General features: G+C 34.7%; 1 protein-coding gene across 7 annotated transcripts in view; it reads right to left on the reverse strand.

Annotated features, from left to right (window-relative positions):
• Positions 1-26,148, reverse strand: part of LOC123524075 (uncharacterized) — a 128,562-nt gene that overhangs the window by 53,933 nt on the left and 48,481 nt on the right. For all 7 annotated transcript variants that reach the window (XM_053539255.1, XM_053539254.1, XM_053539257.1 and 4 more), the window contains exons 2-6: positions 14,916-15,054; positions 10,472-10,801; positions 7,263-7,386; positions 5,161-5,348; positions 1,138-1,280 (exon numbers count right to left, since the gene is read on the reverse strand). In XM_053539255.1, coding sequence (XP_053395230.1) covers positions 1,138-1,280; positions 5,161-5,348; positions 7,263-7,386; positions 10,472-10,801; positions 14,916-14,991 — 861 coding nt within the window. In that variant the 5' untranslated portion in view covers positions 14,992-15,054. The remainder of the gene's footprint in view (positions 1-1,137; positions 1,281-5,160; positions 5,349-7,262; positions 7,387-10,471; positions 10,802-14,915; positions 15,055-26,148) is intronic.

The raw sequence follows: 26,148 nt of genomic DNA on the forward strand, positions 1-26,148 counted from the left end.
TTCTATTTTTAGATCTACTGACCTAGTTTTTGATCGCACGTGACCCAGTTTCGAACTTGACCTAGATATCATCAAGATGAACATTCTGACCAACTTTCATAAAGATCCCGTGAAAAATGTGACCTCTAGAGTGGTCACAAGCAAAAGTTTACGCACGCACGCACGCACGCACTGACGCACGGACGACGGACGCCACGCGATCACAAAAGCTCACCTTGTCACTTTGTGACAGGTGAGCTAAAAAACATGTCAAACTGACTCAAAGATTTGTTTATTCAACACAAGTGCCCTATACCCTCTCTATTCCTCCCCTGGCAGCCTGTCTGTGTAAACTTAGTAGATAGTTTTCAGTATCAAGAATGTTACTATTATCATTATTATTATACCCGATTTCTATAAAGCACTTTTCATGATAAACATGTCCAAAGGTGCTTTACATTACAGCAAATGCAGCCACACATGCTGCGAAATTCATCCTCTACTAGTACAGACACAGAGCGATCTGACCAGAGAGACAGAGTGAGATAAAGCCCCAAGAACAGATAGAGAAAAATCTTTTTTAGATACAGGCCTGTACGGCTAACTTAACCTAGCTCTTTGGGAATAGACAGTATGGTTCTTTAAAGTGCCAGGCAAAGCCGCCTTTCCTGGGAAGAACTAGTACAGGCCTCTTAGTTACATGGGAGACACCCAAGAGCATCTCAGAAATGTCCAGGCATCTGTCCAGTGTCTGGACCGGGATTTGAACCCTGGACCTCTGGATTGACAGTCAAGCGTGTTACCACTAGACCATTGGCCCACCTTATACATTTATACATAATATCCACTTATATCCACACTAGAGATCATCTTCTAACCAGTCAATCACTGTAAACTTTATATACTTATATACTTATTTTGATTGCTAGAACCTGTTCTCTAGCAATTGATCAGAATAAAACAGACTCACTGACCAATAAACAACCTACAGATAAACTGACATGAGCCAAACCTCCTTCACCCTTTTCGCAACAGAGATGCCCTGTTGCTACAGACAAAGGTATTGTACATGTTCTAGGTCAGCAAGGTTTACAAGACAAGAGTAAATGGCCTCCAAGAAAAATAGTTTAAGGTTAATATTTAAAGCCCAAAGTTTACCTCAGGGTCACCCCATTTACTGGAAACTGTCAGTTTGTGTTCTTTAGGGTACTGCATCTCTGAATTGTTTGTTCTCCATTGCACTTGGACACATGTGCTGTTTAAAACTGAAGATGTTAATCCAATAACTGGTTTGGGCTTCACTGAAACAAGAGACAATTAAATGATTAAGCCTAGCTTTTTAAATATATACAGCATGTTGATTAATTCACAGAAATAAGAAGATATTAGTTTTTTCTAATATGACAGAATATCCTTGCATTAATAAAAGTAAGTTAATAAATTGGGTCCATGAACTAAAATCACTTTTCCGGTGTGAAAAAATAAAATATCCCTGACATCAATTGGTTGGTGGCAAACCTGAAACTTAGAACTGTCACAGGAGTGACTTATACCCCCACAATAGGTCCTGTTACAGAAGAATGGCAACCGTAAGAAATTTTAAAAATACTTAGAATAATATAAAAATGTAAAAAAAATTAATACTTAAAAATTTTTTACTCGTCTTTGGAGTACTTCATCCTGAGCTTTCGCGGCACATATAAGTAATACTAGTATATGTGCCCAGGATGAGGGAAGAGGTAAATATAAAAAACTCTTATATGAGAGATACACTAAAATTGAATACAAAAAAGTGTCTTACCTACACATGTTACAACAGAAAAATGTTTTTACTTTTTACATAGGACTAATAACAAACAAGAGCTGTCGGAGGACAGCAACGCTCGACTATTTAACAGCCTTGTCGCTTGAATGAATAAGAAAGTCGAAAAAGGGGCATAATTTAGTAAAAAAGTAAAATAGGGTTATGGAACCTGCATAGTGCTTATCAGCTCATGACAGTGGACAAGTGTGTGAAGTTTCAATCCATTCCCATTAGTGGGTACTGAGATACCAGCTTACATATAAGAATTTAACCCAAAACTCCTAAGTTTAAAAAAAGGGGGATACTTTTGTAAAGCAAAATGGGTTATGGGAAACCCGTTGGCATCAGCTATGACAGTGGAACAAGTGTGTGAAGTTTCAATCCATTCCCAGTTAGTGGGTACTGAGATACCAGCTTACATACAAAACTTTAACCAAAAATCTAAGTTTAAAAAGGGGCATACTTTTGTAAAATTGCAAAGATGAGTTATTGACCCTTTGTGTATGTCAATATGACAGTGAACAAGTGTGTGAAGTTTCAATCCTTTCCAGTTAGTGAGATACTGAGATACCAGATTACATACAAAACCTTAACCAAAAAATTCTAAGTCGAAAAAGGGGCATAATTTTGTAAAAAAGCAAAATAGAGTTATGGAACCTGCTTTTTGTAGCAGTTATCACAGTGAAAAGTGTGTGAAGTTTCAATCCATTCCACATAGTGGTACTGAGATACCAGATTACATACAAAACCTTAACCAAAAATTTCTAAGTCGAAAAAGGGGCATAATTTTGTAAAAAAGCAAAATAGAGTTATGGAACCTGTGCAATGTAAGTCAGTTTATCACAGTAAATAAGTGTGTGAAGTTTCAATCCATTCCCACAAGTGGTTGCTGAGATACCAGCTTACATACAAAAACTTAACCAAATCGGGACGCGGACGCGGACGCCGACGCATGGGCGAGTCCAATAGCTCTACTATTCTATGAATAGTCGAGCTAAAAAGGTTAGAAAAATACCTAAAATATTGAAAATCTAAAAATAGAATTTCTAAAAACAGACTCATTCTTGGAATTTAAGGGGAAGTAACTCAGTACAAAAGTTAAAAAAGGTTACTTCCCTTTGGCTCTCAGCCAATTGGAATGATATATAGTGAAAATGCATCAAAATCAACCTTAAATTCTAAGTAAAATGGGCATAATTCATGTAAAATTGGTGTCAGAGTTATGCATCTTGTGTCACATGATGTGGGTGATGAGGTGGAACATCCACTTTAAGTATGAATCAAATCCATTTAGTAATAACTGAGATATAGTGAAAATACATCAAAATTAACCTTAAATTCTAATTTAAAGGGGACATAATTCATTAAAATTGGTGTCAGAGTTATGCACCTTGTGTCACATGATGCAGGTGATAAAGTGGAACATCTGTTTTACGTTTGAATCAAATCCATGAAGTAATAACAGAGATAATAGATTTCGGGACGAGACGCAACGGGACGGGAAAAAACTGACTCCTATATGGCCCATCCCCCTAAAACATGTTTGGTGGGGGTAGAATTAAACAATACCAGATGTATTTGTCTCGGCTGTGACTAAAAACAGATGTGGTGATACACTAAACAGTGTCACAAATTGACATACGGGCCTTATTTTATCTGTATTGTAAATGCAGGTATTGCATCATCTTTTTGTAAATTTTTGAGTTATTGAGGTAAATGTCAGATTTCACGCATGAAATACCTCTCATGTTTTTCTGTATTTCATAACTTAAATTTCCATGTAAATTTCATTAAATTCTGTAACATTTACTTTTCGGCATATGAGTTTAGCTAGTTTCGGTATGTCAGGATGATTTATTAAATTTTTCAGACTTTTGTAAATTATTTCGAAAGAGGAATCTAAAATGTTTCATTTATATAAGATGTTAAATTTGTACTGAAATTTGTAACATGATAATTGTAAAGCACTGTTTCAAAAACTTATGTCAAACATTTTGTTAATTATGGAACGCCATTACTGCATTGTATTGTTATGTATAAATCTATATGGCAAGTCTAGTACTGTGTATGTAATATATTATTGTAATTTGTAATTGTGTGCCAGTCTATAGCACATCTAATTAATGTCCGTTGTAGTGTACGGCATTAGATATTATATGGATGCCAACTCTCATATAACGTTTGATTTACATTGAATTTTGTTAATTTGTAGTTGTAAATAATGGCTGCAGTTTATCATTTCCATTACTATAATGTTTCATCATATACTTTTCATATCTTTTTCATACTTTAACTTTAGTCTTTTAAGTAAGTAATTTTTGTAATAATGGAAGTAATTAGTGACGTATTTTAATCACGTGACGTCTGAACTTAGTAGCACATATGTTTTGTATAAGTAGCACGTATTATTTATGGGAGCCTACGGAGGTATGGTGTACCCAAAGGAGCAGTTATATGCCCTGACTTATTTGTTTTGCTATGGTGCTTACCATATGTTATATATTTTAGCTTCTTCCGCCAGACGATTTTCCTGGTGATGTCATAACCCGGAAGTACAATGCCCGAGGTTCACTTGTCTTCACTCGCCTGGATGTGATATTCCCAGCGCAGAGCTTTCGTCCCATGGTTGTGCCGTAAACCGCAAAGACGATGATTTTTGTTATCCTCTGAAGTCAGCTCAGGGATGCAATCACCTACCACCATAGGGAGCCAACACGGAATCAACGTATTCACGGTTTAAAGGGACTGTATTTTGAATTTAGAAGCTATGTTTTGTTTGTGCTACTTAAAGTTCACAATTACATTAAAGACCTGTGTCACTTCAGATTAGAATGGACTATAAGAACTTTTGTATCTAGAGATACTGAACTTTCTTTTTTTTCTTTCTTATAATCAGTTTTTTTTTTCTTTTCATATCTATTCATTGTTAATAATCATCTTATGTAAATAAATTTGTAAATATTGTAAAGGGTGTTGATTTGTTTTGATGGTTACTGTCGCCGGTACGGCCTTTCCTGTCATAAACAGACTACGGTATATACCAGATTCAAGCAATTTGAACAAAAGTATCTTAAATGTATATATTTTGTAAATATGGTAATCCTAACGTTAGCCTTTAGTCCGTATATTTTACATATTATACACAAATTTGCGTATTTTTGCCGTGCGCGCCATGATAATGATTTCTGTGACTACACCAGATCAGTAATGAAAAAAATCAATTTGTCTCCTGGCAAATTAACAACTGATATGGAGTATGCATCTTTTCCTAAGCTTTAACATGACACCTCCACTAGTCTTGGAAGAGTCACATTCTTGAATATAAATTTAGAAAGACTGTTTAAGCAGTTGATCAACAACAACCTGAATTTACAAACCTATCTTTCTTGTGTCTTTGGTGAAGTTTGAGGACACACTCACTCCACACGGCTCTTTAAGCGTAAGCTTTATATCAATTAATTTCATTGTAAAATCTCCACTACGTGAGCTGTTCCAGTTACAGTAGCCTGCTTCAACGTTCAGATCACTACATACGTTCCATGAACTAGAGTATTCTGGAATTCTCCTGGAAACAAAACAAGAGGGCTATGATGAACCTCACATAACTCACCTGACTCAAACTGGTATATAATTTAATGGTAGAGGACCGCTAGATAAAGCTACATGCCAAATATCTAAACTCTAGGTCTAAAGGTTTCAGACAAATAAGATATTTTTCAATACAAGTTTATCTAAAATAAGATATGGGTTGGGCTTATTTTGACCCCAGGGGCATGATTTTAAGATGACTACTGTTGTGGCCCCTGTGATCTTAACCTTTGACCAAGTGACCCCAAAACCATAAGGGGTCTTCTACTCTGCATGTCCAATCATCCTAATACCTATGGAGTTTCAAAATTCTGGGTCAGGTGTTTCTCAAGTTATCAATGAGAAATGGTTTTCCATGTTCTGGCCCCTGTGACCTTGACTTTTGATTGTGACCCTGAAAACAATAGGGGTCATCTACTAGGTAAGCCCTATCACACTATGATGTTTGAAGCTTCTAAGCCAAATGGTTCTCTAGTTATTGATCAGAAATGAAGTGTGATGGATGGACAGACGGACATGGCAAAAACAATATGTCTCACCGGTGAGGGGTTGTGGGGAGAAATAAATATAATATCTACCAAGAGTTCAAGTTGATATTGATGAATAATGAAACAAGAGCGCCATGAAGGCCCTGTATCGATCACCTGACCTTCTGACCTAAAGATCACCAAGATTAACATTCTGACCAAGTTTCATTAAGATATGCTCATAAATGTGGCCTCTAAAGTATTAACTTAGTCTAGCTTTTTTTTTTATTTGACCCAGTGACCTAGTTTTTGACCCAACATGACCCAGATTCGAACTTGACCTAAAGATCATCAAGATTAACATTCTGACTAAGTTTCATGAAGATACATGATAAATGTGGCCTCTAGAGTGTTAAAAAGCCTTTCCTTTGATTTGACCTTGTGACCTCGTTTTTGATCTCACCTGACCCAGACTTGAACTTGACCTATAGATCATCAAGATTAACATTCTGACCAAGTTTCATTAAGTTATGGTCATAAATGTGGCCCCTAGAGTGTTAACGAGCTTTTCTTTTGATTTAACCTGGTGACCTAGTTTTTTATACTACATAACCCAGATTCAATCTGGACCTTGAGATCATCAAGATTAACATTCTGACCAATTTTCATGAAGATACAGTCATAAATGTGGCCTCTACAGTGTTAACAAGTTTTTCCTTTGATTTGACCTGGTGACCTGGTTTTTGACGATAGATGACCAAATATCGAACTCATCCAAGATTTTATTGAGGGTAACATTCTGACCAAGTCTCATTAAGATTGGGCCAAGATTGTGACCTCTAGAGTGTTAACAAGCTTTTCTTTTGATTTGACCTGGTGACCAGGTTTTTAATCCCAGATGATCCAATATCGAACTCGTCCAAGATTTTATTAAGGGTAACATTTTGATCAAATTACATTAAGATTGCGCCAAAATTGTGATTTCTAGAGTGTTAACAAGCTTTTCCTTTCATTTGACCTGGTGACCTAGTTTTTGACCCCAGATGACCAAATATTAAATTTGTCCAAGATTTTATTGAGGGTAACATCTGACCAAATTTCAGTAAGATTCAGGGCCAAAATTGTGACCTCTAGAGTGCTAACAAGCTTTTCCTTTGATTTGACCTTGTGATCTAGTTTCTGACCCCAGATGACCCAGTAGCGAACTCGTCCAAGACTTTATCAAGGGTAACATTCTGACCAAGTTTCATTAAGATTAGGTCAAAATTGTGACCTCTAGACTGTTAACAGTTAAATTGTTGATGATGGATGGATGACAGACGTACGACAGACACAGGGCAATCACAAAAGCTCACCTTGTTTACAAATTTTGAGGGAATTTTGCACTTTTACTCCAAAAATATTAAATTAGCCAAGATTCATACCAATGAAATTCTACATGTGGTAACTGGCGTCCTTTATAGTTGTCCCCGTAACTCCAAGAACACCTCATTGACTTGATGTAGTTTTCCACAATGCAATCCACATGTTCCACCTTTTCAGGCATAGCTAAATCGCAAAAACAGTGATTATTTCATTTGTTTAGTTACTTTTAATTCACATTTTTCAATTTACTTAATAATATCACCATGAAATCATTTAACATTTTTTGCAGTTTTGCAAAATTAGCTATTTTAAAAGTACATAATTTATATTCATGGAAACTTAAAGATTGTTTGTTTTTTGCTGGGTTTAACGTCACACCGACACAATTAACTTCCCAGTTTTTGATGGTGGATGAAGACCCCAAGTGCTCTTCCATGCATTATTTCATCATCGGCGGGCACCTGGGTATAACCATCGACCTTCCTCAAGCCACCTGGATGGCTTTCTTATATGAAGATTTCAACACCCAAAGCAAGGCTCAAAGCCAGATCAGTGAGGTGCAAGTGACTAAAAGTCATCATTAACCACTGGGCTGCGGAAGCTCAAAAGATTAAAATCTTTGTTTTGGGATTAAACTTTCAGACCATGTGAAATCCATGAAAGCTGACCAACAATAATGTCAAAGTACAAAATATATTCATAAATTGTGCTATGTTATGTATGATGATCGATTATCACAAACCTTAAAAATCAGCTCTGGATTTAAACACTGTATTTAGCGTAATCTTAATAACTGTTTTTCCACAGATCTACTTAATATATTATTAATAAAATTAAAATGAGAAGCTTTCAAATTTAATGTCAATAAATACATCTTAAAGAAAGGCCTAACCGATATCTCATTTCCTTAGAATTAGATAAACAAAAAATATATTAGGATATTGGCAATTTGTAGAAAAATCAATATATTTAATAAATATAAACATTCAATTAAATATAAATGCAGCTGTAAATGAAAAAAAAAATGCAATTATGTTTCAATTGTATGAAGCCTTACATCATTGCTGGACTATGATGCACAGAACTGCTATGGAAAAGCTGAGTGCATTTTTATTTCAGGGTTTACTTTTTGTTGCGTAGGATAATCTAGACTATAAAGCAACACATTCAATCTTCCATTTTCATTATAGGATAATGGGACTCATATCTTTTAGGAATAAATATTGAACAAAGGAGTGTGGTGCATTATATTAAAACACAGTGAAATATATAAAACATTTAGGGGTACACAAAGGTGTGCAATACCTTAATCTGTCTCTTTAACTTTGTTGATAATCCTTTTCAACAACACTTTGAACAACAGTCATTTCCAAGAAAAAGAAAATTAGTTAACAGATTCTTACCACAATCTAACAAACAAGTTGGCAAATGCTTTAATAGGATAAGTAAGTTTGCAGCAAGGTAATCCAGAGAAAGTTTGGGTCAAGTTTAATGAAATTTGTGTAATACTAGATATATCTATCTCCTAAGGCAGATAACATTTGAGATGCCCCATGAGAAAACCAACATAGTGCATCGCTCAACCAGCATGGATCTAGACCAGCCTGCGCATACATACAGTCTGGTCAGGATCAAGGCTGTTTGCTTTCAAAGCCTATTTCAATTAGAGAAACTGTTAGCGAACAGCATAGATCCTGACCAGACTGCCCAAATGCACAGGCTGGTCTGGATCCAAGCTGGTCGCAAATGCACTATGCTGGTTTTCTCATGGTGCGGCTCGTTTAAAGAAGAACCTACATAAGCTATCCCGGTGTTTATTATACTAAACTAAATGCATCTCATCTCCTTAGCAATTTGTAAGCTGTATTAACTACATAAGTTTTCTGACAATTCAATACAAACTTGAATAAAATACTAAATTTCCCATACAAAACAGAAAATGTGGATGAATAATTCAATAAATGATTTTGACAAAAAAAGAAGTCAGAAAGTAACAAAAGAAATGTAAGCAGGTCAGCCTTATCGAGGAGACAACACACTCAAATTGCTGGATGTTGAATTAAGACATATCTGAGGAAAATAAGACCTTAGAATCAATGGAGTGACTAATTATAATGCACTTATGCCATGTGATATGTGTGACTTTCTAGAAAAACTCTTTTTTAAGTTTGAAGCAAATCATTCAAGAAATTTTGACAAATAAATAACGAAGGAAGATCGAAAGTTTGCACACAGATTTTTGTGTTGTTACTGATGTTAATACTGCATACTGAAGTTGGGGCAAGTAGAAATTATAATTAGCTTCTATGTATTTGCAGGCTATCAAGCACTATTCGGCAAAAACATAGGACTATTTTTGCCAAAAATGAGGGCTATTTTTGCCAAAAACAAGGGCTACATTAAGACCAGATGCCCACGGGCAACATGTCAAGCCCACCCTTTGATCATATATAGTGATGCTTTTCATCATCACCAGACATGAATTGTCATGGCAAGGTGCATAGTGCCAAGAGGGGGTTGGTATGGGAGAGGTGCCTCTGTCTGTGTTAGGAAGAGTTGGGGTCTCTACCTGAAAGTTTTTGATATACAGGTATGAAATTGAAACCACTGGTGTATTTTCTGGTCTGAATGATGAGGTATTGGAGGGGTATTCTTCTCAATTTAGGTGGGTGAGGGGGCTCTCCTACTGGAAAATTTTGAAATATAGGTATGAAATGGTGGGCGCTGGTGTATTTTTTGTTCTAAATTTTGAGGTATAGGAGGGTGTACTCACTGTCCCCTAATTTTAGGGAGGTCAGGGGGCTGCCTCACCCCTGGACAATTTTGAAATACAGGAATGAAATGCTGGATTGTAGTACATTTTTTGGTCTAAATTTTGGTGTGTAGGAGGGGGTATCCCTGTAATTTTAGGGAGCTAAGGGGACTCTCCATCTAGAAAATTTTGAAACAAAGGTACAAAATGTCGTCTGATGCATATTTTATCTAAATTTTGAGGTACTGGAGGGGTACTCTGCCATTTGAAGGGGATCAGGGGGTTTTCCTCCTGGAAAATTTTGAAATAAAGGTATGGAATGGTGGCCTCCGGTGCATTTTTGGGCCTAAATTTTGAGAAAATATACAGTTGGGTGCCACTTGAAAGCCTGTATTTGAAATCAAGCTTAAAGTTCATTACTGGAAAATTGTTGTGTTGAAATATCAAAACAAAACCTATATTGTAGACTGTGACAGAAGAACTGTCATTAAGCATATAGTCTCTTGAGATGCTTACGGTAAACAGATGCTGCTGATGTTTTACCAAGCTGCAGGGATGTATCATTAACAACACCAAAAGTTTCCCAGTAGAAACATTCAACAAAAATGTATTTTGTGGTATTGATGGCATAAATCGTAAATTCCGATGAGGTCTCATTTATCACAGTTATTCTTCCCTCGTCCACAGGTAGATACTCCCTATTCGTACTTTCATTTTTCACAGCGAAGCCAATGGAGTTGCTAGGAACTGGAGTACTAAGAAGCGTACATGTAAATGTGATATTCTGTGAGGTGCAAACATCGGGATCTGATGGGACAAGAGTGCCTTTGTGTAAATATTCTTGATCTGTTAATGGAAGAAAATACATGTTATAACATTAAAAGCGAAATAATTATAGACATAAAGCACATTGGAGATCTCACTTACGGAAAACATTCAGCATAGATACTACTGCTTCACTTGTATTACAGGAATTACCCAGGGTGCAACAAACAACTAAATGTTGATCTGCTTCACTGACTTCATATAGTGTAAATTCAGCGGTATTTTTCCCAATCTCTATAAGACTTTTTACACTTTTGAAGTTGTTCTTTCCCATAAAAAATCTTATTTGGTCCGCAGAGTCTGATTTTCTATGCAAAGAACTGTTACACCTGAAAGTGATGTTTGACGAAACACAAACTGCTGGATCCTCTGTTTAAAGACTTACGTCTGGTTCCTGGCTCTCCTTTGCAAATACTGTAAAATATTTGTTTTTGTGATCTGTTATTATAGTTATAGGTTATTAGATTTGCATTGAGAAATATTCACACGAGTTCTGCAGTGGAAATATTGCGCAATATTATTACGCGAAAGAACAAGTGCATATTTCTCGATGCATATATCCAATAATGTTTTTAGTATACTCACACTACACTTTTAATTATTATATCAATGAGATAAATTTATTCTTTAGCCTGAGTAAAACGGAAAATATCGTCATTAAGGAACTTTTGAACATGAAGACTTGCATGAAACTGACGTCACAAATGACGTCACACACCCGATATGAAAACGGAACGTCAATATGGAAAAATATTGACATTTCAGGTTCCACTGTAACTTAAAGCCCTGCTCCGCAGCTATTCTAATTCTTTTGTGTGTCTGCAACCCATGATTGCAATAGGTAACAGTTAACGGCCATGCGCCACACTTAAGCACGCAAAACCACAGGTATTTTATATAGAATTTTATATGAAATAGACTCTATTTCAACAAACGTCACAGTTCATAGTCAGGATTTTCAAGCCTTTTCAGTGACAATTTAAGGTTTAAAAGGTAGGACTGGAGCAGGTCTTTAACAGAATGTATAACTGAGCATGTAATAATAAAGCATACGCTCAACAAAACCTATGTTAGCAATTCACAGTCACCAGGAATCCTGCTACTTAAAGACCACCAACTAGTGATGTTCCGATTGTCACTGATGTTCGATTAATCACCGCCAAAGTTTCAAAGTCGGCGACATCAATTCGACCAAAAAGAATCGATTCTAGTCGCTGATTTTGTTAAAAAAAATAAAATCCCGCTTTCAGGACTTTTTCAGATACTTCTCGCTGTTTAGCTTAAATACTTTTGCTCTTTTATAGTCTTTGGGTTAGTATTTCAAAATAGGGTGGTCTTATTAGTGGAACGGTCTAGATGGGTGGGCATAAAGTATGTATATGCTAGCTAGATCATAGTGATCAATTTAATCTTTCTTTGGATAAATGCAAACATAGCGGACATATCGCAGAAAACCTATTCTAGTCAAACAAGTAATAAAAGACACTCATCAATGCTCATATTATGATAGATCTACTCTATCTGTAATAAAATGAAATTTTAAGTTAAAGATTCCTTAAACAGGGTACAAGACTTTGTAAAACATTTCCTGAAGATATATGAAATTGCTGTTTATTAATATACCTTCTGATTTAACCTCCTCTGTAGCCAGTAGATTCCTAATTAAACAGATCACCATACTTTGTGACACCAGGATATTGTTGATCTGACATTATTCTTTGTAAAACCTTCAATGTGGCCAACAGATTATGAATTAACCCATGAATGACACTGCAATGTCAGTGTGATTACTCTTGTCTGACTGTTTCTATCAATATGTAACTAAGTTAGTGTCAATTTAATCCCTCATATAATTTTCAAGTTATGCTCTTGACCAGTTTTTCTTTTTTCTTTCACACAAGGGGAGATAATTCGAAAATGGGGTCAGCTAGAGTTATGGTTCTTTAGCACTGCACTTCCTCTCACTGACCTATATGAATTTGTAAAGTATCAAGTCAATCATTTTCATTAGGTTGGACTTAAGCTCTGGACAGCTTTCTACAAAAAGGGAGATAATTCAACTAGAATGTGTTTGTAGGACACAGGGTGTGCCCCCCCCCCCCCCCACTGGTACATTTGTCACAAATAAGGGGAAATAATTCAAATGTTTGCAGTCTTAATGGTGTATAGCCTCAACAAACGTTTTATGAAAAAGATTTATTATTCTAGGCCATATACTTTTTAAGCTGAGCATCAAAAACAATAGAGCTGTCCGTAAGACAGTGAGATCAACTTTTTCTTAGTGCTTGACTCTGAATTAGAGCTTTGCCAGTAAAAAAATTCCAAATTAAAAAGGGACATAACTCTGTCAAAATTCAAATCAGAGTTATGGGAATTGTGTCTGCTGGTGTAAACTTTGCTAGTAAATAACAACTTTGAGTTTCAAGTCAAAAGCTTTAATAATAACAGAGATATTTGACTTTATCAAAAACTTTAACAAAAGATTCTAAGTTAAAAAGGGGCATAATTCTGTCAAAATTCAAAACAGAGTTATGGGGATTGTTTCTCCTGGAGTACACTTTGATGGTAAATGACTATTTTAAATTTCAAGTCAATAGCTTTGATAGTAACAGAGATATTTGACTTAAAAACTTTAACCAACAGTGACGCTGACACCGACGCCGACACCAGGGTGAGTGCAAAAGCTCTACTTTTTCTTCGAAACGTCGAGCTAAAAAATCCACTATTTTGGCTATTTCAAGGGCCATAACTCTGTAATAAGCGCTAAGATCTCAAGAAGAATGCCAAGTGTCCAAGATCACATTATGATAAAAACTTAAGCAAGGTTTCATGAATTTACACAGGTTTTTTTTCTAGCTAATTTGGGAACATAGCCTATATAATACCCCTAAAATTGGGAATTTTGATGCGTAAATGTTCCAAATTGGGAAATATTTAGTCCTTTAAGATATAGTAAGGATGTGTTTAAGCACTTTCTCATACACTTGTTTCACATTGTACAACCTCTTTAACATACTTCCATTACAAAATTGTCCATACTTTGGTCAATGTTTGTGCAATTTTGATGAAATTTTTTTCAGAATGTAGATTGGGAATTTCTGCACTCATTTTGGGAAAAATATTTACTTTTTGGCATTGGGAATATAGCCGAATAATGGCTATAAAAACGGCCAAAAAAAAACCTGTTACATCAAATACTTTTTGTGCTAGGCACATAATTAGGTGAAAATGTGCATTTTTTTTTTTACCTATATCAGGGGCAATAACTTTAAAAAAAGGGAAGGAGCAAGCCAGAAAATAAGAGGTGCGCAAGTTTATATCATGATAAAGACTCATGCAAGTTATCATCCATTTATATCATATACTTTTTGAGCTAGGCGCGTCACAAGGCGAAAATAAGCATATTTTTACTATTTCAGGGGCCATAACTCTGTAAATAGGGAGGGGAGGCAGATAAAAAATAAAAGGTGCGAAAGTTTATATCATAGTAATGACTCATGCAAGTTTTAATCAATTTATATGAAATACTTTTGAGTTAGGCATGTCACAAGGTGAAAATGTGCATTTTTGACTGTATCAGGGGCCGTAACTCTATAAATAGGGGCAGACCCAGAAGAAAAATAGGTGCGTAAGTTCATATCATACATGCAAAGTTTCATGAATCTATATCAAATACTTTTTGAGCTAGGCGTGTCAGAAGGTGAAAATGTGCATTTTTGACTATTTCAGGGGCCATTACTCTGGAAATAGGGGGTGGAGCCAGATGAAAAATATGAAATGCACAACTTCATATCATGATAAAGACTCCTCCAAGGTTTCATCAATTCATATCCAATACTTTCTGAGCTAAGCGCGTCACGAACTTCGGACGGGCAGACGCACGGATGCACGCACAGAATCACAGACAAGACCAAATCTAATTATACCCCCATTGGCCACCACTCATGTTGGGGCACAAAAATGGGTCCATCCAGAGTTATGATTCCTTATCATTGCACTTCCTCTCAACAAGCTCTTTCAATGTGTGAAGTTACAACTACGTATCTTCATTACTTTTTCAGTTATGCTCCGGACAGAAGAGTGACAGACGGACGGACTGGAATCCAGTATAATAATACACTCAAATTCAACTTACCTGTGAAGAAACCAAACACAGCAGAGCATGATACAGTACATACTAGCCATATTGTTACTGTATATATGGCTCTCATGTTGAAATATTCCTATAGGAAACTGTTATAATTCTTCCACATCTTCTTAGTTCTCTGAAGCTTCTGAAATATACAGACAGAAACAAAACCTGATATATGTAAAGACATTGGGAAAATAAAGTTCTGTGATGTCTACATCGGTATCTCGTTCAGATTGAAGTTTCTCCACAACTCCTACATTACAGTACTGCACAACCCCTACAGAGTGAAAACCACTTGGATTACCAATGTACTTTACTTACACAGTGGTTTATGTCAATGTTATTCTTCTTTTAAATTAATATACTAATAAGAATTATATGTGATGAGAAAGAATCAACCACAAAAATTATCTATACGATTGGTAGAGAGATGTTTGCTCTTTAGTGGTGTTGTAAACTGCCTGAGAATGTAATATTATTTAAGAAATAATAAGTTCCCAAACGTGGTTTATCGTGGAATAACCCGTGTTTTGAGTTCTTATGCGTAAGAATATATCACGAAGGCCCTAGTGAAACATTGTTTCGCATCAGAACGAAAAACTCTGGTTATCCTATGATAAATCACACTTGGAAAATTATTATTTCGACCCTAACACAACATACTAGTATCAACAGTGTTAAAAAGGTGGTAACTACTTTTTACGACCGTGCTACGCACTAAGTTCAGATGACATCATTGCCCGAGAGTGGTTTATTGCAGAATAACCAGAGATAGATTTTGCTCTATATATATATGTATGTTATTTGCTGGTCGTGTTAGAATGCATGAGAATATACTACTGCATGATACTATGAGAATATACTACTGCATGACACTATCAGAATATACTACTGCATGATACTATGAGAATATACTATTGCATGATACTATGAGAATATACTACTACATGACAATATCAGAATATACTACTGCATGATACTATGAGAATATACTACTGCATGATACTATGAGAATACACTACTGCATGATACTATGAGAATATACTACAGCATGATACTATGAGAATATACTACTGCATCACACTATGAGAATATACTACTGCATCACACTATCAGAATATACTACTGCATGACACTATCAGAATATACTACTGCATGATACTATGAGAATATACTACTGCATGACACTATGAGAATATACTACTGCATGACACTATCAGAATATACTACTGCATGATACTATGAGAATATACTATTGCATGATACTATGAGAATATACTACTGCATGATACTATGAGAATATACTACTGCATGATACTATAAGAATATACTACTACATGACACTATCAAATATACTACTGCTGATACTATGAGAATATACTATTGCATGATACATGAGAATATTACTGCATGATACTATGAGAATATACTACTACATGACACTATCAGAATATACTACAGCATGATACTATGAGAATATACTACAGCATGATACTATGAGAATATACTACTGCATGATACTATGAGAATATACTACTGCATGACACTATCAGAATATACTACTGCATGATACTATGAGAATATACTACTGCATGATACTATGAGAATATACTACTGCATGACACTATCAGAATATACTACTGCATGATACTATGAGAATATACTACTGCATGATACTATCAGAATATACTACAGCATGATACTATAAGAATATACTACTACATGACACTATCAGAATATATTACTGCATGATACTATGAGAATATACTACAGCATGATACTATGAGAATATACTACTGCATGACACTATCAGAATATACTACTGCATGATACTATAAGAATATACTACTACATGACACTATCAGAATATACTACTGCATGATACTATGAGAATATACTATTGCATGATACTATGAGAATATTACTGCATGATACTATGAGAATATACTACTACATGACACTATCAGAATATACTACAGCATGATACTATGAGAATATACTACAGCATGATACTATGAGAATACACTACTGCATGATACTATGAGAATATACTACTACATGACACTTTCAGAATATACTACTGCATGATACTATGAGAATATACTACAGCATGATACTATGAGAATATACTACTGCATGAGACTATGAGAATATACTACTGCATGATACTATGAGAATATACTACTGCATGATACTATGAGAATATACTACTGCATGACACTATCAGAATATACTACTGCATGACACTATCAGAATATACTACTGCATGACACTATGAGAATATACTACTGCATGATACTATGAGAATATACTAATGCATGATACTATGAGAATATACTACTACATGACACTATCAGAATATACTACTGCATGATACTATGAGAATATACTACAGCATGATACTATGAGAATATACTACAGCATGATACTATGAGAATATACTACTGCATGATACTATGAGAATATACTACGGCATGACACTATCAGAATATACTACTGCATGATACTATGAGAATATACTACTGCATCACACTATGAGAATATACTACTACATGACACTATCAGAATATACTACCGCATGATACTATGAGAATATACTACAGCATGATACTATGAGAATATACTACAGCATGATACTATGAGAATATACTACTGCATGATACTATGAGGATATACTACTACATGACACTATCAGAATATACTACTGCATGATACTATGAGAATATACTACTGCATGATACTATCAGAATATACTACTGCATGATACTATGAGAATATACTACTACATGACACTATCAGAATATACTACAGCATGATACTATGAGAATATACTACTACATGACACTATCAGAATATACTACTGCATGATACTATGAGAATATACTATTGCATGATACTATGAGAATATACTACAGCATGATACTATGAGAATATACTACAGCATGATACTATGAGAATATACTACTGCATGATACTATGAGAATATACTACTGCATGACACTATCAGAATATACTACTGCAGATTACTATGAGAATATACTACTGCATGATACTATGAGAATATACTACTACATGACACTATCAGAATATACTACTGCATGATACTATGAGAATATACTACAGCATGACACTATGAGAATATACTACTGCATGACGCTATGAGAATATACAACTGCATGATACTATGAGAATATACCTCTGATAAAATACTAATGCATGACAATATACTACTGCATAATACTATTGCACGAGAAGACACTACTGCATGACACTACTGCTTGAGTATACACTACTGCATGATACTATTGCATGAGAAGACACTTCTGCATGACACTATTGCATGAGAAGACACTACTGCATGACACTACAGTATGAGTATATACTACTGCATGACACTACTGCTTGAGTATACATTGTATACTACTGCATGATACTATTGCATGAGAAGACCCTACTGCATGACACTATTGCATGTGTATATACTACTGCATGACACTATTGCATGAAAAGACACTACTGAATGACACTATTGCATGAGAATATACTACTACATGACACTATTGCATGAGAAGACACTACTGCATGACACTACTTCATGTAAATACAACTGCACGATATTATTACATGAGAATACACTACTACATGACACTATTGCATGAGAAGACATTATTGCATAATATGATTGCATGAGAAGACACTATTGCATGACACTATTACATCAGAATATACTACTGCATGATACTATTACATGAGAATACACTTACTATTACATAATACTATTGCATGAGAATACACTACTGCATGACACTATTGCATGAGTATATACTGCATAAAACTACTGCATGAGTATTTACTACAGCATGATACTATTGCATGAGAATATACTACTGCTTAATATTATTGCATTAGAGACACTACTGCATGACACTATTGCATGAGAACATACTACTGCATGATACTATTGCATGACACTATTGCATGAGAATATACTTCTGCATGATACTATTGCATGAGTATATACTTCTGCATAACACTATTGCATGAGAATACACTACTGAATGAGATTATTGCATGAGTAAATACTTCTACATAAAACTACTGCATGAGAATACACTACTACATAATACTATTGCATGAGAATATACTACTGCATGATACTATTGCAGGAGAATAAACTACTGCATAATACTTTTGCATGAGAATACTTTTGCATGAGAATATTATTTCATGAGAATGGAACACTTTTGCATGAGAGTAGATTGCATGAAAATCGAATACTTTTGCATAATTAAAAATACTACTGCATGAAAATACTTTTGCATGAGAATCATACTTATACATGAGAATTATACTTTTGCATGAGATTAACTAGCATAGATAGAATTTAGCAATCTGCCAAATCTTTTGGGATAGGTTAAGGTAACCATGCCCTAAGCTGAGAATAATAATTAATATATCACAAAGATTGCTCACAATGATTCAGATATAACTTTGGAAGTATTTTATAATAACCTTATATCATGCTAGACACAATTTGATTCTGCCTTATGACGAGTGTAGATTATGATCAGCCTGCATATCCATGCAGTCTGATCAAGGTCTGCACTGCCATTCAGTCAGTAACTTTTTGGTAAGTACCCCTTTTAACAGTTAATGGCACTGTCCAAATTGAAAGACGGACATGTTCATTACAGAAATTGTAAGCAAGGTAAGGGGTTAATACAGATTTTTACTATACACTCAGTATGCAGCCTACAATAAAGTTACGATTTATGGTCATGTCTTGTCTAAACATTATAGTAATAAAATATGATGCACTATCTCATAAATATTGCTACAGTCTGACAGTCAACATAGCTAATATAAGCTGTAAATCTGTACACTTAGGTCAATAGTGGGGGTGCAATAAAATCATTGTTATAAAATATAATCTCATTTTTTGATAATGTACAAGAACATTTATTTTTTAATTTTTACAATTGGCTTCACTGTTATGCCAGGTTGCATGTCATTGAATAAAATTGCTTAGAATCTATTATCAATTTTACTCAGCTTCTTAATTATCTGTGATGGTCAATTCTTTAATAGACATTACAATTGTCGCCTATTTTTCGCAACTTGTAGTAGATCTATGATGTTTTTTTTGTTTGGTTTAATGGTTCACTGTGTTCACATAACACAATTAGCTTTTGATGATGGAGGAAGATCCAAGGTGCCCTGGTTCCGTGCATTATACTTCATCACGGGCAGAGACCCAGGTAAAACCACAAACCTAGCTATAGCTTCCATCATAAAGCCAGCTGGATGGCTTCCTCATCCTCACATGAAGAATTCAATGTCCGAGCGAGGCTCAAACTCACATTGGTAAAGGGCAAGTCCCATTTAGTTAACCTCGTACAGATGGACAAACAGACGGACGAACAGATGGACGGACAGGACATCACTGAATATGGCTTAATGCAAGGGCCATAATCCAAGAGTGCCTGGGGCGGTTTGGCTGGTTATCGAACCTGGCCGAGATATTTTGCCCACAAACATTTTCAGCAAGTTTGGTGGTGATCGGATTCAAACTGTTTGACTTAGAGAGCGGACAAGGCTTTGGTGAAGATTGGATGAAAACTGTACTCAAGAGTGCCTGTGGGGATTTTGCTGGTTATCAAATTTGGCCAAGATATTATGCCCACAAACATTGTCACCAAGTTTGGTGAAGATTTGATGAAAACTGTTTGACCTAGAGAGCGGACATGCTTTTGGACGCCATTTACTGCCCGCCTACCCCAGGTGTTTACATTATACGCCCCGCTCTTTCAGAGATGGGCGTATAAAAAGAATGGACTCAATAATAATTTCCTTTATGTGAAATGATTCAAAGAAGGGTGACATAGTCACAAAATACACCGGTTGAGAGCTTGTTAAGTTGTCATTCTTGTATCTGACCTTTGACCTCTAAGTGTGACTTGACCTTAGATGTAGGGACCTGGTTCTTGCACAAAACACTCTGACTCATGATGGCAAACATTTGTGCCAAGTTACATCAAATTCCCTCCATGCGTGAAGAAGAAAATTAAGGCTGCGGACAAAGTTTGTGGATGTCGTCAGCCCATCTGCCAAGGGTGTTCCCATAATACATCTGATCTTTCGATGGGGGTACATGTATACAAGTATGACAAATACATGAGATAACAATTTACAAAAACAGGCAATGACAAGAAAATAACATGGCAGTAACCCACAGCAGCCAAAACCATTATGAATTAACCTTTGATGACAAAAGTATAATTATCATAATTGCAACAAAAATATGGCAGCTTATACAAAGCTCTTAAATATATAAACACTGGTAAACAGGCAATTAAAACCTTCAAATTATTGATTTTTTCTATTAAATGTCACTTGTGGTAAATGTTAAATCATTAATAATATATCCTAATAATTTTAACATAACCACATAATAACATATAATTATGTGAGATTTACACAAAATTTTGATCACACCCTGAATAAAACATCAAGTTTACCCTGAAAATTATATTGAATTTCTCTTAAATCCCTTACACAAAAGAAAAAAAAATCCGCAAAGTTAATATCCCAAGTTTAAGAGCCTGTTCTTGGAATGGGTGAAAGTCACTAGTTGCTTTCTATGATATATCAGCATCTCGTTTAATAAGAATTATATGTGATGAGAAAGAATCAACCACAAAAATTATCTATACGATTGGTAGAGAGATGTTTGCTCTTTAGTGGTGTTGTAAACTGCCTGAGAATGTAATATTATTTAAGAAATAATAAGTTCCCAAACGTGGTTTATCGTGGAATAACCCGTGTTTTGAGTTCTTATGCGTAAGAATATATCACGAAGGCCCTAGTGAAACATTGTTTCGCATCAGAACGAAAAACTCTGGTTATCCTATGATAAATCACACTTGGAAACTTATTATTTCGACCCTAACACAACATACTAGTATCAACAGTGTTAAAAAAGTGGTAACTACTTTTTACGACCGTGCTACGCACTAAGTTCAGATGACATCATTGCCCGAGAGTGGTTTATTGCAGAATAACCAGAGATAGATTTTGCTCTATATATATATGTAGGTTATTTGCTGGTCGTGTTAGAATGCATGAGAATATACTACTGCATGATACTATGAGAATATACTACTGCATGACACTATCAGAATATACTACTGCATGATACTATGAGAATATACTATTGCATGATACTATGAGAATATACTACTACATGACACTATCAGAATATACTACTGCATGATACTATGAGAATATACTACTGCATGATACTATGAGAATACACTACTGCATGATACTATGAGAATATACTACAGCATGATACTATGAGAATATACTACTGCATCACACTATGAGAATATACTACTGCATCACACTATCAGAATATACTACTGCATGATACTATGAGAATATACTACTGCATGATACTATGAGAATATACTACTGCATGATACTATGAGAATATACTACTGCATGACACTATCAGAATATACTACTGCATGATACTATGAGAATATACTATTGCATGATACTATGAGAATATACTACAGCATGATACTATGAGAATATACTACTGCATGATACTATGAGAATATACTACTACATGACACTATCAGAATATACTACTGCATGATACTATGAGAATATACTATTGCATGATACTATGAGAATATTACTGCATGATACTATGAGAATATACTACTACATGACACTATCAGAATATACTACAGCATGATACTATGAGAATATACTACAGCATGATACTATGAGAATATACTACTGCATGATACTATGAGAATATACTACTGCATGACACTATCAGAATATACTACTGCATGATACTATGAGAATATACTACAGCATGATACTATGAGAATATACTACTGCATGACACTATCAGAATATACTACTGCATGATACTATGAGAATATACTACTGCATGATACTATCAGAATATACTACAGCATGATACTATGAGAATATACTACTGCATGACACTATCATAATATACTACTGCATGATACTATCAGAATATACTACTACATGACACTATCAGAATATACTACTGCATGATACTATGAGAATATACTATTGCATGATACTATGAGAATATTACTGCATGATACTATGAGAATATACTACTACATGACACTATCAGAATATACTACAGCATGATACTATGAGAATATACTACAGCATGATACTATGAGAATATACTACTGCATGATACTATGAGAATATACTACTACATGACACTATCAGAATATACTACTGCATGATACTATGAGAATATACTACAGCATGATACTATGAGAATATACTACAGCATTATACTATGAGAATATACTACTGCATGAGACTATGAGAATATACTACTGCATGATACTATGAGAATATACTACTGCATGACACTATCATAATATACTACTGCATGATACTATCAGAATATACTACTACATGACACTATCAGAATATACTACTGCATGATACTATGAGAATATACTATTGCATGATACTATGAGAATATTACTGCATGATACTATGAGAATATACTATTTACATGACACTATCAGAATATACTACAGCATGTTTACTATGAGAATATACTACAGCATGATACTATGAGAATATACTACTGCATGATACTATGAGAATATACTACTACATGACACTATCAGAATATACTACTGCATGATACTATGAGAATATACTACAGCATGACACTATGAGAATATACTACTGCATGATACTATGAGAATATACTACTGCATGATACTATCAGAATATACTACTGCATGACACTATCAGAATATACTACTACATGACACTATGAGAATATACTACTGCATGACACTATGAGAATATACTACTGCATGACACTATGAGAATATACTACTACATGACACTATCAGAATATACTACTGCATGATACTATGAGAATATACTACAGCATGATACTATGAGAATATACTACAGCATGATACTATGAGAATATACTACAGCATGATACTATGAGAATATACTACTGCATGATACTATGAGAATATACTACTGCATGACACTATCAGAATATACTACTGCATGATACTATGAGAATATACTACTGCATCACACTATGAGAATATACTACTACATGACACTATCAGAATATACTACCGCATCACACTATGAGAATATACTACTACATGACACTATGAGAATATACTACAGCATGATACTATGAGAATATACTACTGCATGATACTATGAGGATATACTACTGCATGACACTATCAGAATATACTACTGCATGATACTATGAGGATATACTACTGCATGACACTATCAGAATATACTACTGCATGATACTATGAGAATATACTACTGCATGACACTATCAGAATATACTACAGCATGATACTATGAGAATATACTACTACATGATACTATCAGAATATACTACTGCATGATACTATGAGAATATACTATTGCATGATACTATGAGAATATACTACAGCATGATACTATGAGAATATACTACAGCATGATACTATGAGAATATACTACTGCATGATACTATGAGAATATACTACTGCATGACACTATCAGAATATACTACTGCAGATTACTATGAGAATATACTACTGCATGATACTATGAGAATATACTACTACATGACACTATCAGAATATACTACTGCATGATACTATGAGAATATACTACAGCATGACACTATGAGAATATACTACTGCATGACACTATGAGAATATACTACTGCATGACGCTATGAGAATATACAACTGCATGATACTATGAGAATATACCTCTGATAAAATACTAATGCATGACAATATACTACTGCATAATACTATTGCACGAGAAGACACTACTGCATGACACTACTGCTTGAGTATACACTACTGCATGATACTATTGCATGAGAAGACACTTCTGCATGACACTATTGCATGAGAAGACACTACTGCATGACACTACAGTATGAGTATATACTACTGCATGACACTACTGCCTGAGTATACATTGTATACTACTGCATGATACTATTGCATGAGAAGACCCTACTGCATGATACAATTGCATGAGAAGACACTACTGCATGACACTATTGCATGTGTTTATACTACTGCATGACACTATTGCATGAAAAGACACTACTGAATGACACTATTGCATGAGAATATACTACTACATGACACTATTGCATGAGAAGACACTACTGCATGACACTACTTCATGTAAATACAACTGCACGATATTATTACATGAGAATACACTACTACATGACACTATTGCATGAGAAGACATTATTGCATAATATGATTGCATGAGAAGACACTATTGCATGACACTATTACATCAGAATATACTACTGCATGATACTATTACATGAGAATACACTTACTATTACATAATACTATTGCATGAGAATACACTACTGCATGACACTATTGCATGAGTATATACTGCATAAAACTACTGCATGAGTATTTACTACAGCATGATACTATTGCATGAGAATATACTACTGCTTAATATTATTGCATTAGAGACACTACTGCATGACACTATTGCATGAGAACATACTACTGCATGATACTATTGCATGACACTATTGCATGAGAATATACTTCTGCATGATACTATTGCATGAGTATATACTTCTGCATAACACTATTGCATGAGAATACACTACTGAATGAGATTATTGCATGAGTAAATACTTCTACATAAAACTACTGCATGAGAATACACTACTACATAATACTATTGCATGAGAATATACTACTGCATGATACTATTGCAGGAGAATAAACTACTGCATAATACTTTTGCATGAGAATACTTTTGCATGAGAATATTATTTCATGAGAATGGAACACTTTTGCATGAGAGTAGATTGCATGAAAATCGAATACTTTTGCATAATTAAAAATACTACTGCATGAAAATACTTTTGCATGAGAATCATACTTATACATGAGAATTATACTTTTGCATGAGATTAACTAGCATAGATAGAATTTAGCAATCTGCCAAATCTTTTGGGATAGGTTAAGGTAACCATGCCCTAAGCTGAGAATAATAATTAATATATCACAAAGATTGCTCACAATGATTCAGATATAAATTTGGAAGTATTTTATAATAACCTTATATCATGCTAGACACAAAATTTTATTCTGCCTTATGACGAGTGTAGATTATG

Source organism: Mercenaria mercenaria, chromosome 3 (genome assembly GCF_021730395.1).
Source record: "Mercenaria mercenaria strain notata chromosome 3, MADL_Memer_1, whole genome shotgun sequence".
NCBI lineage: Eukaryota > Metazoa > Mollusca > Bivalvia > Venerida > Veneridae > Mercenaria > Mercenaria mercenaria.